The 12,044-nt window shown below is 36.4% G+C and overlaps 1 protein-coding gene across 2 annotated transcripts in view; it reads left to right on the forward strand.

Annotated features, from left to right (window-relative positions):
- The window catches only part of LOC111054141 (serine/threonine-protein kinase unc-51), a 65,312-nt gene that overhangs the window by 21,958 nt on the left and 31,310 nt on the right, over positions 1–12,044 (forward strand). The window contains exons 7-10 of one of the 2 annotated variants that reach the window (XM_039436934.1): positions 1,840–1,965; positions 3,349–3,422; positions 4,133–4,293; positions 9,843–10,045. In XM_039436934.1, coding sequence (XP_039292868.1) covers positions 1,840–1,965; positions 3,349–3,422; positions 4,133–4,293; positions 9,843–10,045 — 564 coding nt within the window. Of the gene's footprint in view, positions 1–1,839; positions 1,966–3,348; positions 3,423–4,132; positions 4,294–6,736; positions 6,898–9,842; positions 10,046–12,044 lie in introns of both variants that reach the window. The other variant, XM_039436935.1, reaches the window with a different exon arrangement.

The raw sequence follows: 12,044 nt of genomic DNA on the forward strand, positions 1-12,044 counted from the left end.
TCAATGAGCAAGGAAAGTTGTGTGAGTGTACCACACCAGAATTTTAGTTTAAGCCACCAGCTGATTAAATCCAGTTTAAGCTTTGACTGTGCAAACGGCCCTAAATGTACGGGTATGATCTCGGTGAATGCACGTGTGTGCAAGTGCACGCGAGACCATGCACGATCACGCGTGCAGATGAGAGAAACAGAATCTGGGAAGAGCCATTATTGATATTGAATTACAGTATTTTATCAATGTGAGTGTGATATGTGTTGAGAACCTTCCCAAGGTTGCTCTTTTTACTTTCCTTGCCATAGGTAAGGAAAGTATTGCTCTCCGAAAAAAATTAAGGTACCCCAATTTCTAAATTTCTATACGTTTCAAGGTCCCCTGAGTCCGAAAAAGTGGTTTTTGGGTATTGGTCTGTATGTGTTTGTGTGTATGAGTGTATGTGCGTCTGTGTACACGATATCTCATCTCCCAATCAACGGAATGACTTGAAATTCGGAACTTAAGGTCCTTACACTATAATGATCCGACACGAACAATTTGATCGAATGCGATTCAAGATGGCGGCTAAATTGGCGAAAATGTTGTCAAAAACAGGGGTTTTCGCGATTTTCTCGAAAACGGCTCCAACGATTTTGATCAAATTCATACCTGAAATAGTCATTGATAAGCTCTATCAACTGCCACTAATCTCATATCTGTGAAAATTTCAGGAGCTATGTCTCATCTATGCAAAGTTTGATTTTAGATTCCCAATTATCAGGCTTCAGATACAATTTAAACAAAAAAAATCAAGTGGAGTAGATTGAGCATGAAAATCTCTACAATTAATGTTCAGTAAGATTTTCACCTAAAATTGAAAATAAGCTTTAAATTCGAGAAAATGTGATTATTCAATATTGCAAATTATTGTTGATTCTATTAAATCATTCACTATGAAGAGATAGCAAACCTCATGTGTGTCTCCAGCGTTATTGCCCTGTCAACAGCTGGCTCAAATCTTTGAATAGTAGAATTGAGATGCGCGGGAACACTAGCGTCAGGTGATCAATTTTCATAACGGCAAGGAAAGTTGTGTGTGTTTTATCCTCAGATATACACCAGATTTATCCTCAGTCTGATTATTAGATGTTTAGGATGCAATTATAGATTGAATTAAATTGAGTAACTCTCTTAAAATGTTAGAATTAGCCATACTACTTACTACACAACTTGGTGAACTTCAGTCACATTTGGTGGTAGAAGTGAGTGGTAGCTCCATTTTGGAATGCACCTAACTGATCAATAAATCATTGCAGCCACATGAAAATTCCACAGCACTGCCACTAAACAGTGGGAGAAACTTCCCTGAAAAATGTCAACCTTTTCATGCCATGTATAGGGCTATAAAAATAGTATAACTTAATCCTGGAATGATCCTTGTATATTAATTATGTGTTGTGATAACGTTCAAGTAAGAAAATAATTGAAGTTGGATAAAGTTATGTATGTAGGCTACCTTAAACTTGAAGTCTGAAAGTTGTTTCATTCACTATATTTAATTTCGGTGGTGGAGACACCGGAAGAAAGAATTAAGCAATATTACTATTAAATTTTGTAAAACTTGAAAGTGAAAAAACACTCACATTCTTTGATGTGGCGACATCCGTTTCGTGCTGGTATTGCACATTTTCAAGCCAAACAGAAACAGTTTTCAATGTGAGTGTTTTTTCACTTTGAAGTTTTACAAAATTTAATAGTAATAATAATAGTGGAAACAAGATGGATAACCAACAACAAATTAAGCAATATATTGTAGTAATAATATTAATTCACTTGAACTTATCAGTATTTGACTTGTTTTTGCAGCTGGTGCTATGAAAGCCCTGCATGCCAAGGGTGTAGTACACAGGGACCTGAAACCTCAGAATATTCTGCTCAGTCATAACGGACAAAGGCCCTCTCCCCCGCCGCAGCATATCAAGTTGAAAATAGGTAAGTCCAGCATTCATCAGATATCATTGAGATTTTGTTCACAGACTCAATTCTGTATCAGATAGATGCAAGTCGTTGTATTTAGTTAGCGAAGCCTATTCGAAAAGTTATAGTCCGTGCAAACCTTGGTTTACAGCACGGGGGTTTATGGTCAATGTCAATGCTATTTCAATAGGAGCATAATGTTGCCCAAGTTATGCTGATTCTATAAAAATTTGATTCTATTTTTATGTTACATAACCTTATCTTTTGGACAACATTAACATTTTATCAAAATTTTTGGAGAGAAATAGTACAGGCTCAGCCTAGTTTTTCCTCCAATGTCATAATTGTATTATGATTATAGTATTTTATACAATAAATGAATAGTAATAGTAATGTTCTTATCCAAGAGCTACATTTCAAAACAACAAGCGAGTGAAGCAAGTTCAATATACCCTGTTGAGGGATATGATGTACTAGAGAGATATGATGTACTCATCGACACTGCCGGGGTCCAGGGGTCATGGAAGTACAGGCAGTGGCGGATCGGCTGGCGGGGCGCTTGGTTGTCGTGAACGTGTGAGGACCTTGGTTGTCGACAACCAAGCTCCTTCGTTCCAGTAGGTCGGGGTTCTTAGCTGTCGGGGGACTAGTTGGCGGCAATGGTATTTTGTTTGCAAGGGGATCGTCTGACGCCTGTGGTCAAAATTGCGAGGAGCTTAGTTGTCGGGGAGATAGGTTGACGGCGACCCACCGTTACTGATATTAAAAGTGCTTCATTTTCACTCAAGTCTTGGATTATCGTGTTTTTAACTTTATGAAAAAAAAATTTAAATTTTAACGTTATCTGCTTTATTATTACTGGTTTAGGACTAAGCTACATATAATCAAGTTTCATATCGAGTCATGTAGAGGAGTTACGAAACTAATAATAATGATACATCCCCTAATAAAAAAACCGAATTAGTAATTAGTTACTAGTTACCTATTTACTCTTTTAGTGCAAATCAGATTTTAGCCATGGAAGATGACTTCAAAAATGAAAATATTCATTTTTCCACAAAAAATTATTTTTATTTTAACTTATATAATTTAGGGGAAAAGAATGGATAACCAACAGTAAATATATATATTGTTTAAAATTAAGACTATGAAATTGACAGTGGCTTGCTTTAATGGCGATTGATAAATTATTTCTTGATTACTGAAAACTAATGATTGATTGTTGATTAGTCTGAATTTGGTAATCTAATTCTAGTGTAAAACGTCTAATTCTAGTGCATATCATCATTATTTTTTGATTGATGAAAACTAATGATTGATTGTCGATTAGTCTGAATTTGGTAGTCTAATTCTAGTGTAAAACGGATAGATGTTGAATATTGTTCCTTAATTTTTCAGCCGATTTTGGATTTGCACGTTTCTTACAAGATGGAGTTATGGCTGCTACGCTGTGTGGTTCTCCAATGTACATGGTAAGTAATTTTAAAACAATATACGTTGGATGTATCACTGAAGATATGGAAGGTATGTAAAGAAAATGTAATACAGTTAACAAATGGAATGAACTTCATCAGAGGAATATACTTTCAGAACACATCATTGTGGTTTACTGGATAAACAAGAATGAACAGCTAATATTACATAAATAAACCGGTATCAGTTACCCTACATAGAAGGCATTGACAAGACAGAAGATCGGCAACGTTGTTTTCCTATCTTTCTCCACTGCCATTATAACGTGGACCTCACTATAGTAGTTATTTTTCGTGAAGCTATGTGACGCTGGTAGTCTCTCATACTGTGCCGTTCTTATTTTCTCACCCGGCCGAAACAGTAATAGAAGACAGTTATAGGCTTGAGTTGACAAAAAATCAGCTTCAAATTTGAGACATAAACTATCTATAACATGGGATGTCTTCTTATGCTATCTTTCCTCTATGAAAATATCTATGAAATATTGAAAATTTACTTTTAAAAACTGGAATTTGAATTCTCATTTGTCTTCTTATGCTATCTTTCCTCTATGAAAATATTCATGAAATATTGAAAATTTACTTTTAAAAACTGGAAATTTGCATTCTCATTTGTCTTCTTATGCTATCTTTCCTCTATGAAAATATTCATGAAATATTGAAAATGTACTTTTAAAAACTGGAAATTTGAATTGAGTTTTTCGTTCCAGGCGCCAGAAGTGATAATGTCGCTGCAGTACGATGCTAAAGCCGACCTATGGAGCTTGGGCACAATTGTGTTCCAGTGCTTGACTGGTAGAGCACCATTTCAAGCTCAGACGCCTCAAGCTCTCAAGCAGTTCTATGAGAAGAATGCCAACCTGGCTCCCAAGTGAGTATTTTTAAATCCCATTCCAAATTGATTTGGTCAGTAAATAATGTAGATTTATTAATGTTAGTATTGTGAAGCTCTTCCTGGGGGAGTCACTCTCACCTCCAAGGATAGGACAATACACGTAGGGTGATATGATGCTGTATTTAAATGCCTCACGTATGTAGGGTGAATCTTGTACTGAGTCAATGGTGTAGAGGCTATAAATTTCGCAATGCGTGTGTGGACGCTGAGTGAACACCAGACTGATTGATTCACTACAAGATTCATACAATTGTCGGAATCGCGGGAGGCCTAAACGCTCGCTCACCCTTGATTCTTCTAATGACAGATTGTATAATGATGAAATTTTTATAAGTAGTGTAGCGGACGCTAAACACTGAATACGGATACCTTAAAATTATTACCTGTGAAGAATGAGCATACAAAATCATACAGGTCGAGCAAAAATCCCGATGTAGATAATTTACGGGACTGCGTCTCTAATAAGTTCTGAAGGATTAAAATGCGGTATTTGGACCAAATATCGTTCAGAATATACTTCGAGAACAGAGTCTTGTCGGGCTTTAAGCTCTATTGTAGGCATTTATATGATCTATGGCTGCATCTGCTGTACAATTGATGTATTCGCTCCTAAGTTGAGGTTGGTAACAGATAAAAGCTGATATATGAGCAGGTAAGGACAAAGAATAAATATCTCGATCTGACCCCACTCGCTACATCCACTTAGACCTGTTCCAATATCCAGCTTAATTCAATTATTCCAATGATCGTATTCGATCGGTTCTTGATGATATAGAACGTATCAGACACAATAATTGACAGGCTTAAGAAATAATCGAACTCAGAAAGCGAATTAACAAAACTGAAATATATTATAATAAAATATGTAATCATACAGTGCAGGTTCAGAATTTGATTTACAGGTTGATAATAATTTAGCATTAACAGAATAGTTAAAAATTTTCTTGTGCTTGCATGATACCATGCGTGATTCAACAGAATTTTACAATTGATAAAATTTAACAGTTTTGTAAAAATAGTGAAAAAATGAATTATAAAATATTTTTAAAAATTGCTCGGGGTCGTGGTTCTGGCAGCGGAGGATAGCTAATCAACTACAAGTTCTTATGAATTCAATAGGAATAAATTCTAGGCTCTTAATAACTAAAAGCGCTTGTCGGCGTGGCCAATAATTTAACGAAGAAAATTTTATATCTTTCTGCACTGAAATATTTTCGAAGCGTAGATTGGGGCCCCTTTTAAAACTTATAACTCACGTGAATTTCCTTGGCGGTCGTGGTTTTCTTCTTTAGATCAAAAATCGTTTGATCGGCAGCAATCCAGGCTTCGGTTCAGCACGTGTGGAATTTTAATTAAATATCTCCTTCACCGAATTAATTAAGGGATAATTTACTTTAAACGTTTAATTTATCGATTGATGGAAATAAATTTACAAATAACAAACAGATTGGCCTAAAATATCGGCTCACAAATAGAACATATAAAAATCGAACAAGAAATTTTCACAAATAGGTCTTGGTAACTATAAAAAGAGATCTGAACGGTGAGGATTTCAAAAGGGAAGTGCTGTCTTTTCTCTCAGCTTCTTGGCTAGACCTTTCTTCTGAGAATCTCGATGTAATAAATTTGCATGAAAATTTGCCATTGGTAGAACGATTGTGACGTAAACGTGACGTCAGTGGCAGGCAGTAGAATATAATTCCTTTAATTACAATAATCTTACCTTTAGATCCTATTTGTTCAGTAATCTTTGTCTACAGATTCCTTTGAACATCACGACGATGATATATCTTTTGTCTCGCATATCCCACAATGGAACATACTCTTGAACCAAACTTATCAACTTTTCATTGTCCATAGTTAAAACTTTATAGAAACAGAGCAAGTTCAAAAACCAAAAACAGACAACACTGTGAACAATTTTGAGGTTAGGATGATGTTGTCTCAGCTCGACTTCGGCCGGAAAGAGCCGGAAAATCCCATTCAATTCGGATTGAAAACTTGATCGGCCGGAGACAGCCGTGCACGGACGTATGAACCTGTTGCAATGGACGAGCATCTATTCCTTTCTCTGTTGGGGGATCGTTCGGACGAGTTCGGTAGTTTTCGGCCGATGCTAGTTCGGACGAAATCGGTTCCAGTGGACAGCCAACCTTATCCTCTCACCCGGCCGAAATAGTAATAGAAGACAGTTGTCAACAGTTAACGGCTTTATTTAACAAAAAATCAGCTTCAAATTTGGGACATAAACGATCTGTACGATGGGATGTTTATGAAATATTGAAAATATACTTTTAAAAACTGGAAATTTGCATTCTCATTTGTCTTCTTATGCTATCTTTCCTCTATGAAAATATTCATGAAATATTGAAAATGTACTTTTAAAAACTGGAAATTTGAATTATGTTTTTCATTCCAGGCGCCAGAAGTGATAATGTCGCTGCAGTACGATGCTAAAGCTGACCTATGGAGCTTGGGCACTATTGTGTTCCAATGCTTGACTGGTAGAGCACCCTTTCAAGCTCAGACGCCTCAAGCTCTCAAGCAGTTCTATGAGAAGAATGCCAACCTGGCTCCCAAGTGAGTATTTTTAAATCCCATTTCAAATTGATCGTTCAGTAAGTAATGTAGATTTATTAATGTTAGTATATTATAAGACCAAAGAAAAGTCAGGAATAGATCGTTTGTCACCATATTTGAGAGTAAGGACAGAATTTTTAACGGTTGGCCTTGATTCTGTAGAAATTCTTGAATTTGTCCTTGAAAAACTTGTGTTCGAACGGCGAGACTCTAGCGCTCAAGAGCTTAAATAAAAGTAGGTTTCATTTTTTTCATCCCACTGACCACCTGTGAAAGGGGTATAAGGATTTGTCAATTATAATATAAGTCGTCAATCTTTGCATTCCATAATGCAAAAAGAATTCCTCACTGGAATAAGGACAAACCTGCAACAACTCCTCCCTCCCCTTAATTCTGAACTTTTCACCTGTAAGAGCCTTAACGCGTGTTGGCAATGAATTATAAAGCCGAATTCCTGCACTCTTTACCCCTCTCTCTTACATACCAGTTCGATGAATGTCGTCTCTGAGGTTTTGTCTATATCTGGTATTGTATAAATAGTGGAACAACTCTCCTGTATTGAACCTATCTTTATTCTTATCAATAAAACAAAGAGCCACACCTGGTAGTGGGAGAATCTTTAACTCTTTGAAATAATCTCTACAACTTGCTCTAATAGATTCACCCACCATCACTCTAACTGCCCACTTTTGAATCCCAAATATATGTATTGCATGAGTTGAATTGCCCCAAAATACAACACCGCATGAAATAAGAGAATGGAACACAGCAAAATAAACACCTCTAAGCGTTCCTGCATCCAGCAATTTCTTCACGGTTCTAAGAACAAACACTGCCGAGCTTAGCTTGCTTTTTAGCTGGTCTAAATGAGGTCGCCAGGAGAGTCCAGAGTCCAGCACCACTCCAAGTACCTTTGCCTCGTTTGCTGAACCTATGTTTCCATCTCTAGTATCCAATACTGCTTCCCGAGCCGTCCTGAATGGAATCTGCATAGTCTTATTGTAATTTAGTACCAAAATATTTGAGGTTATGTTTGTTCGTCAAGTACTTTTTATGCGCTAGTCCTTGAGGTGCAGAAGGATTAGTTCAGGAATTTATGCACAAGGCTGGCACCCAATTGCAACACAGAAACTTTAAAATCAGCTTATTTTGCCACTATACACGCACACATTGCATATGGAATTCAAGTAATTATAATTATTAAACGAAAATCCAAATTAAATGCTGTAATTCAGATATTGTCAGTTTGGTGTAAGGGTAAGCATTCCTAACCGGCAATTGGGAGGTACTGGGTTCGATTCCCGGGCTGACAAATAATTTTTGAATAGTAGCGCTCATCGAATTTTCATCTAGCTGTTTACCCTGTTGTAAATATTTGCAGTAGCAGAAGTCTTCGGGGTGAATTACAACATTTAATTTGGATTTTCGTTTAATAATTATAATTAATTCATTAGCATATGAATAATTGCAATATCCCAGTAATTTCCATCAGTATACGTATAAGTATATGGAGGGACAAGTATAGCTAATTTGAACAAATTATTAAAACTACAAAAAGAATCGTTAAGAATAATTTTTAATATTAATAATAATAATAAACGGTCATGTAGGTCAGTTTTCAAGAAGCTAGGATTTATGACTGTGTATGGCCTTTACATCTACAAAACAAGTTTACATGTAAAAATAACGAGCACTCATTCAATAGGCAATCAAATGTTTACAATTACCATACAAGATATAGAAATGATTTCATTATAATGGAACATAGGAGAGAAAAATTTGAACAAAGTCCAGCATATATGGGAATGAAATTCATGAGGTATCTCCCTCAGAAGCGAAACGGATAGGGCACGATTCAAAATCGAGTTGAAAAAGTACCTAATAGAGTTAGAAACGTATAGTTGACCGAACGAAGTGAGGTCTAAGATTCAAGTAGGCGATTTGGCATTTCTCTTAATATTTAAATGTTTATATATTTATATGTTGCGCATTTACGGCGAAACGCGGTAATAGATTTTCATGAAATTTACCAGGTATGTTCCTTTTTAAATTGCGCGTCGACGTATATACAAGGTTTTTGGAAATTTTTCATTTCAAGGATAATATAAAAGGAAAAAGGAGCCTCCTTCATACGCCAATATTAGAGTAAAAATCAGACTATAGAATTATTCATCATGAATCAGCTGACAAGTGATAACACAGATGTGTGGAGAAGCCAGTCTATTCTGTATTTGTATAAGGTCTATAGTTTCAATCGAAGACATTAAAAGAGGTATGCATCTTTAAGCTGGGTTTACACCAAAGTTATTAACAAAATGGTTATAACTTAATCCTTATAGATTCTATTATATTGAACGGAAGTTGACAAACACATATGTTCATCATGTTTATGATAAGTTATGTTCAATCTAATATAATCTAGAAGGATTGAGTTATTAACATTTTTTAAATAAATTTGGTCTAATCGCAGCTTTAAGGTCTTTGGTTTCAATATTTTGTTTAGCAGTCATGGTATTATTATGCGTGCCCATCAGTATCAATATTCTCACATTCGAAAAAACTAATTTAATAGGTGAATAAAAATAAACAAATGAATTAATAATGCTGGAGAAATTATAATATTTTTGATTTTAAAAAATTAATTCTCAACAGATAGAAAGATCATCACGGAACTGGATGAATTATATCATATGGAATACAAATAATACAAACGTGAACTGAGTTTATTAACATTTAAAACAGTTGACATCTGGTACTTGTGGATGAGAATACTGTGTGAGGTCTACTGTTCACAGAACTACTAGTTTTAGTGTCATTGAATAATACTATATGATACTGTACTCACTGCACATTCTGATAGCAACTTCAGTATTGAAGTTGCCTCGATCAACTGAGATGATGTCGATGAAGTGGATGTCACCTTTGGTTTGTGTTTTGTTTTGCAGAATCCCCCCGGGCACATCAGCCGACCTACAGGACCTGTTGAACGGCCTCCTGCGTCGAAACGCATCCGAGCGTCTCGAGTTCGACGCCTTCTTTTCGCACGCCTTTCTGCAGCCGCCCCCGCCCTCGCCCCCCACCCAGTTGTCTTCCAGTCCGGGGCCAGGACCCGAGCAGCCTGCCAAGAATTGCCAGCTGGCCAATCACAGTGAGTTTAACATCATTAGAACACATTAGCTGTAATGGGTTTTAGCATAGGGATACAACATAGGGATACTTACAGTATCTGTTAAATCTCATTTTATTGTTCAACTAGCCGTCAGGCTCGCTTCGCTCGCCATATCCGTCTAGCCAGGGGGCTCCGCCCCCTGGACCCCCGACCGGATCGTCCAAGAATGAGATTAGCATTTTTATCATGTTAGGACAATCCAGTCGGGGGTCCAGACTAAACGTCTGGCTAAACGGATATGGCGAGCGAAGCGAGCCTGACTGCTAGTAATATAATATTCCCAGGATTAAAGTAGCAGTGCCCAATCAATTCTTCCGCGATAAATGCATTTAATTCTTCAACTTGGTGCCAACCTAACAAAGTCAACTCAACTTAATGCCAACCTGACAAAATTATTAATTTAGTTGCCAGTTAACAACTGTTTCGAAGAGGTACTCTATCTAGATTATAGTTCTATAGTAACATCTGATATGGAAATTTCAATTATAATTAAGAGATTGGGAGAAGAAGAATATACATGCTAAAAGACGAACTTTAAACCCTTAAAAACAACCCTTAAAGTTGAAATATTGCCAAAAGATTTCTTAGTGCGCCTCTAAAGGGCCAACTGAACATACCTACCAAATTTGAACGTTTTTGGTCCGGTAGATTTTTAGTTATGCGAGTGAGTGAGTCAGTCAGTCAGTCAGTGAGTGAGTGCCATTTCGCTTTTATATATATAGATTAATTTTGTGTTACTCTTCTAACGGCTCTGTCGATTAAAGGCCCATGTTATACGAGCGATAATGTAGCTGGTGCTGGTACACGCAAATGTTCTATGTTGGCTGTAACAGATCAAAGAATACTTTATAGGTTCTAGGTTGGCTATGTTGTAAATGGAAACATTTTATCATTATTATTATTATTATTATTATTATTATTATTATTATTATGTTTTCACGACAGGTTGATTTTTCATAATAGTTCAGTAGACATTAGAATGGTTCTAAAATGGGAGAAAGCAGAAGATAGCTTGTTTTGCCTACGCATGTGCAGAGAAGCAAGCAGACTACAATTCAATCGACCAATGAGAGCTCTTCAAATGTGAACTGTCACAATTTACCAGGCTTCGAATTTGGGGCAGGAACTTGGAACTGGAACTAGTTTGTGGTACAGAATCAGTCAAAATTGTTCCCATGGGACACGGAACTTTTTACCGGGTAAATTGTGAATCGGACAATTTATCACGTTTCATGTTCCCAGAACGGGTCCATTGTGGACCTCACTATAGTATACCTGAAAAAAATCTGGTGTGGTACACTCACACAACTTTCCTTGCTCATTGAACTGTAAGCCCCATTCTTAAACGAGCATAATCCAGGGGAATAACATAATGACGATTGGCAGCAACATATTTGAAACTACGATCACACCACTGTATATGTGTATATAGAATTGTTTTCAGAGTACTTTCCTGTGTGTAAATATTGTGAAATTCGATATTTTTTAAAAGTCGTCAAAACAGCTGTTCTACAGATGAAATATTTCGACTATGTGTTCTTTTTATGAGCTGCTCTACCCACCTACCTCATGCACGAGAAAGAGGCTACAAAGTCCATTTCTCAAGGATGGGGTGGACCCCCATTAGTTTCCCAGAAAGGAGCTGATAAATAACTATACAGGGTATGAATTTGAAAAAAAATCGGTCAAGTCATTTTTGAGAAAATTGTGAAAAACATGGTTTTTTAGTAAATATCCGCCATTTTTTTCAAGAATATTACGGAGCTCCTGCAATTTTCCCAGAAATGAGACTCATGTCAGTCGATAGGGCTTATGAATAGCTTGGTATAAATATCTACCCATAAATATATATCCATGGTATAAATTTGAAGAAAATCGTTAGAGCCATTTTCGAGAAAATCGTGAAAAACATGGTTTTTTAGTGATTATACGCCATTTTTCTCAAGAATATTACGGAGCTCCTGCAATTTTCCCAGAA

Source organism: Nilaparvata lugens, chromosome 10, assembly GCF_014356525.2.
Source record: "Nilaparvata lugens isolate BPH chromosome 10, ASM1435652v1, whole genome shotgun sequence".
Taxonomy (NCBI): domain Eukaryota; kingdom Metazoa; phylum Arthropoda; class Insecta; order Hemiptera; family Delphacidae; genus Nilaparvata; species Nilaparvata lugens.